Source organism: Prosopis cineraria, unplaced genomic scaffold, assembly GCF_029017545.1.
Source record: "Prosopis cineraria cultivar Desert tree isolate PC_DT_omini unplaced genomic scaffold, ASM2901754v1 PC10, whole genome shotgun sequence".
Lineage (NCBI taxonomy): Eukaryota > Viridiplantae > Streptophyta > Magnoliopsida > Fabales > Fabaceae > Prosopis > Prosopis cineraria.
The window spans coordinates 6,821,449-6,826,450 of NW_026555341.1; the positions used below are offsets into that span (position 1 = coordinate 6,821,449).

Genomic DNA, 5,002 nt, shown 5'->3' on the forward strand with positions numbered 1-5,002 from the left:
GGGACTGGTATAACATTTTGAGCTTTGACTATCAAGGGAGTGGCAATATGTGGAATGACAATTCTGATAATAACTCAACTAATTAATTTCCAAAAAAGTGGGGAGAAATTCAAGGAGAGTTTTAGGTGCGGCTGCTGATAAATAATTGTTGAATCATTTTCTAACAAAGACCTTGAAGAAAAGTGAACAAATTAATCTTGTTAATGCTTTTTATGCCAATATGAAGAAATAACAACTATACTACTCATCATGTGAATCTCACGCTTTTCTTTAAGTAGCTTGTCCCTACTGTAGAGTGAAGACAAATCGTCTTCTAATATTATCTAAAGCGCCTTAAATAGTTGCACTTAGCGGGTAATGAAACTTTTATATTCCAAACCATCATCATCATCATCATCATCATCATCATATTTTTTAACAAATTTCATAATTGATTTTTAATCTCAAACCAAACAGATTCTACTAGATGAAGAAAGATGGCTTTTTTGACATGCTTAATTAGTTTTGACTAATTGACTTGTTACAGGAACCAGTCAAAAATGTATGCCTATCACCATATAACAAATGCAGAAATATCAAATTAAAGTCTTCATTAATTCCCTATAAAGATTTTGAATTAAACGCCACTAACAATCAAGTGTACGTTCGTGTGTTTGGTTCACCAATAGTATATGCCTATATATATATGTGTGTGCATATATGTGTATGTATTGCGCTGCTGCGCCTCGCCTGGAAAAATTTAAAGCATCAAAGAGAGAATTTAGTATACTAGAGCGAGTCTTCTTCTTCCCTCAATAATCTATACAAAACTGGCAGAGAATTAGAATTAAAAAATGATGATGGATCTGATATGCAACCAAAAGGAATGAGATTAATTACGTTGTCTACATTCTGCGGCGGATTAATCCGTACACCATCACGAATGCCATAATGAGTGAATGATCCGTATTGGCCTCCACTTGCATCGTCACCACATCATCACCCAGCACTACACCTGACCACGATTCCTTCTGCTTCACCTGTTAATCCCACATTACTTATTAATTTCAACTTATATTCAACACTGATCTTAATTAAACACTATATATCCTCTGAAATTGGAAGGAAAGAGAACCAACCAAACACTTACCTCTGCAACAATTTGCCCTTCCATGTTCATTATCCTAAACTCTGCAGATTTACCCCCCATTCCTACGATCCAGTACTTCTGCTTCCCTACTCTCATTTCACACTCTCCTTTTCCCTTTATCATCATCTTGTGATATCTTTTCACTTGGAACCACCTCTCCTCCTTCATTGATCTGCTGTTGCTTCTGAACCCTTCCCAGCACCCAAACCCTAGTTTTCTCTGCAACACCCTTCACCACTGCTTGAGATCATGCATGTTTAAAGCAATAATGAAGATCAATATACAAGTATAGTTATTTAGTTACCTTGTGGATGGTGCACAGTACTGTGCCCTGGAGATCCATGAGGTCGACTTCTCTGGTACCCTTGGTGTCATAGTTATCGACCCGATACACGATGTCGCCGTCGGAGTTGTAGACGGTGCAGCCATTGGAGTGGAACACCAGCGATTTCATCCATACTGTGTATGTTTCTCTTTTGTTGCTCATCTCGCCACTCGAATTGGGTTCCTCGTCAAGCCGATGATCATTCGGGTGAATCTTCCCCATGTTAATTGCTCGCTTCTCTTCTCACTCCTTGCCCACTTATTTGTTTTCTGCAGAGATAGATCAGATGGAAGACAAGAGTGGATTAGCTTATTTATAGTAATATGTCTGCCACTTTAATTTGGCGTTGCATGTCTTGGAACACCATTTTAGAATATTCAATATTATTTAAACTAGTCGTTGAATACTTTGCTGCCTTAATTATGATTAATTAATTCAAATCCTAGTTCAGTTTGGGTGTCGTATCAGCTATCACTTATCCTAGGAAACTTGCTCTGATCTGCTCCACCTCATTCGGTGAAGTGCGGTCCACCCTGATGATGGTGTCGGGTTCAATGTCAGTCAAAACACACATGTACTGGTTTACTCAATCCCACTGTTCTCACCCAATCAAGAAAAATTTTAAAGGGCATTAATTTGTTTAAATTTAATAAGTTTTAAACTTTACTTCTTCTATTTTCATTTGTCGGAGAAAAAAAACTAATCACATAATTTAACAAAATTAATTAATTATAGTAATTGTGTCTAAAAATAAAAAAATTGGACTACAATACCATTTATTAATTATGTCAATCAAGATTTCATTAATTATTTTTTATGATTATGAATGATAAAATTATAAGAGGTAATTTAAAAATTTTACAATAAATACCTATTAAAAATATAATTTTGCTTATATAAAAAAAATTAAAAACGATAATTTCTCTTATAAATAGAAATGGAGGGAGTACTTCTATTAAATATAAATACTTTAAAAATAGAATACCTTAACACTTAATAGCTTTTCAAGAATTAATAAAGAAAAAAGGGTATATAAAAATGAGCACAATAATCATTTGAATTATTTTATAAAGGGGATCAAAATAAATATTTTTTATCTGCCCCATGAATACTTAAATATATAGGATCAAAGGAATACATATCATGAGGTATTCTCTCATATCTTATTTACAAATCATTTGTAACTATCTTACCAAAACCAATTTGAGATAATTAAATTATTAGTTTCATCTAAAAACAGGAAATTTTTCAATTAACTTTTATTATATGCACTATCTTTAAAAATATTTTTTCTCTTGTATGTAAATATCTTACTCTCTAGTCTCTATTCATTAAAAGGCGTGAAAGGGTAAGATTAGAAAAAGTAATTAATTATCCACATTTTTATACAAATGACTTATAAAAAATATCATAATAAATTACGTAATTCTAAAATGTAACTAATTATATAATGTCAGAAGGAGTATTGTTTAGAACTATGAAACCGGTTTTAGTGCTTGGCAAGCTACTAAGCACCAATGTGTTCATCACCAAAAAAATTTAGACCATTCAAATTTTTAATTTTAATTATAATTATAATTTTACTTTTATAAAAATAAAATTTATAAATTTTTTTGATAAATATATTTATTATCAATCTAGATAGGATTGATTGAATTTGGATGGTTTAATTTAATATTATAATTTTTATAAATTAACTATTTAAATATACTCTGAATAGTTCAAATTCAATATCAAATTTTTATTTGCAAGGTCTAGATTTAAAATTTTTATTTTATATTTATTAAAATAAAAAATTATTAAAAAATTTAATATTGAATCTGTCTTGTCTAGAGTACATCCAAATATTCAGTGTATGAAAATTATAATATTAAATTGAACAATTCAAAATCTTGGATTGAATAAGTATTGTTTAGATTGATGAATATATTTATTAAAAAAATTATAAATTCTTTTATAAAATTAAAATTAAAATTAAAAAAATTTGGACCATCCAAATTAAAAGTTTGAATGTCCGAGATCCTCTTTTGTGGTGAGCATGTCGGAAACCGGATTCATAGAACTACTAGGAGATATGGCAAAGAAGTGCACGAAGTGGCCATGTCCCATTAAATTAAACACGTTTATGGCATTGGACTAGTATTGTACTATTGAGCGTGCTTGTCTCCAGAGACATTGCATCACTTTCTGCTTCTCATCTTTGGTCTTCCTCAAATCATCAGCATTCATAAGACCGTTTAATTATCAATGCTCCTGTTCGTGGGCCGCGTCAGTGGGACAGCCGCGAAACACAATGCTGGTGACGCGCATACTCCACACACACACACACGTGTAATATTGTTAAAAACAACGTTTACTCCTCAAGATCTTCATTGTTTATATATATATATATATATATATATCATAAACAAACAATGATCACTATAATTTGCTTTTCTAACAAACACAACGACCTAATATTAGCCTAAACGACATGAATCAATATAAAAAAGGTTCTAAATTAAATACGAAACTTATTTACCTCGTATATAAAGGACCTATATACGGGAAATATTAACTAATTATTTACTTCCTAAAGAGACAGACAGTAAAGTTATCTTATTCAAGACAATGTGATGGCATGGCTAAAATTTCTTTCTTGAACCTGTGACTTCTTATTTTAAAACCTTATATTAATTTGAAACGTTCGATCTTACATCGGCATCACAAATCACATCCACATGAGAATAGCAGATTTTTCTATTTCCAATGTACGTTCTATATCCCTAAAATTTATGCATATATTGATCTGAATTTACCGTTTCTTAATTAAAATCGTCTCAATTAATGTAGGCATGCGTTAACAAGATATATATCGCACAAGCATCCAACATAAATATCCACGAGAATCACAACATGCACATGTCTAAATATTCTATGCACGTGCATAGCGAAAAAGAAGAAAAGAAACAATTATACAAGCGCACGCACCGGCCAGCGTTATGCACCTAATAAATATTCTGTCGATGTAATAGACTCAGAGAGTGCAAGTATCGACAATTATATTGAACAATGCATTTTAAGCATGTTCTGTGCTGAATATCAATAAATTAAAAAAAATGAATCTATTGTGATCCTCCATCTATATTTTGGGATTTTTTGAACCCAAGTATGTATATGTGTGTGTGTGTGTGTGTGTGTGTGTGTGTGTGTATTACAGGGTGGCATGTGTGTGTGTGTGTTGTTGACACGTTTATAATGAAATGAATCTTCACTCATACGTACCTAGCCAGGTCGTGCACACCTCCGAGATCACCAAAGAGATTAACAGATAAAAGAGGAGATTAACAGTTCCCAATAACATTCCTGAAAATATAATGGGTTGCTGAATCATATATATATATAGAGATCAGAATCATCGTTGGATATGAAACAACAAATGAATGAAACAATGCCCATGACGCGTGCATGCATATAAATTAATTAAATAATATAAAAAGGATTGGTGAGAAAGAGAGTTGAATCCCTCTCATTCGTTAGGCCAAGGGCCCATAGGAATGGATCGTCTA

General features: G+C 32.0%; 1 protein-coding gene across 2 annotated transcripts; it reads right to left on the reverse strand.

Annotated features, from left to right (window-relative positions):
• Positions 1–607: 607 nt before the first annotated feature.
• LOC129321260 (protein LURP-one-related 4-like) lies at positions 608–4,783 on the reverse strand. 2 transcript variants are annotated; one of them, XM_054966975.1, is made up of 5 exons: positions 4,719–4,783; positions 1,434–1,723; positions 1,130–1,348; positions 880–1,019; positions 657–729 (listed from the first exon to the last, which is right to left on the reverse strand). In XM_054966975.1, exons 2-4 carry the CDS (start codon positions 1,674–1,676, stop codon positions 885–887), a joined length of 597 nt encoding a protein of 198 aa, XP_054822950.1. In that variant the 5' UTR covers positions 1,677–1,723; positions 4,719–4,783; the 3' UTR covers positions 657–729; positions 880–884. The 2 variants fall into 2 exon arrangements, with proteins under 2 accessions (XP_054822949.1, XP_054822950.1); XM_054966974.1 differs by having other exon boundaries at positions 608–1,019.
• Between the last annotated feature and the right edge of the window lie 219 nt (positions 4,784–5,002).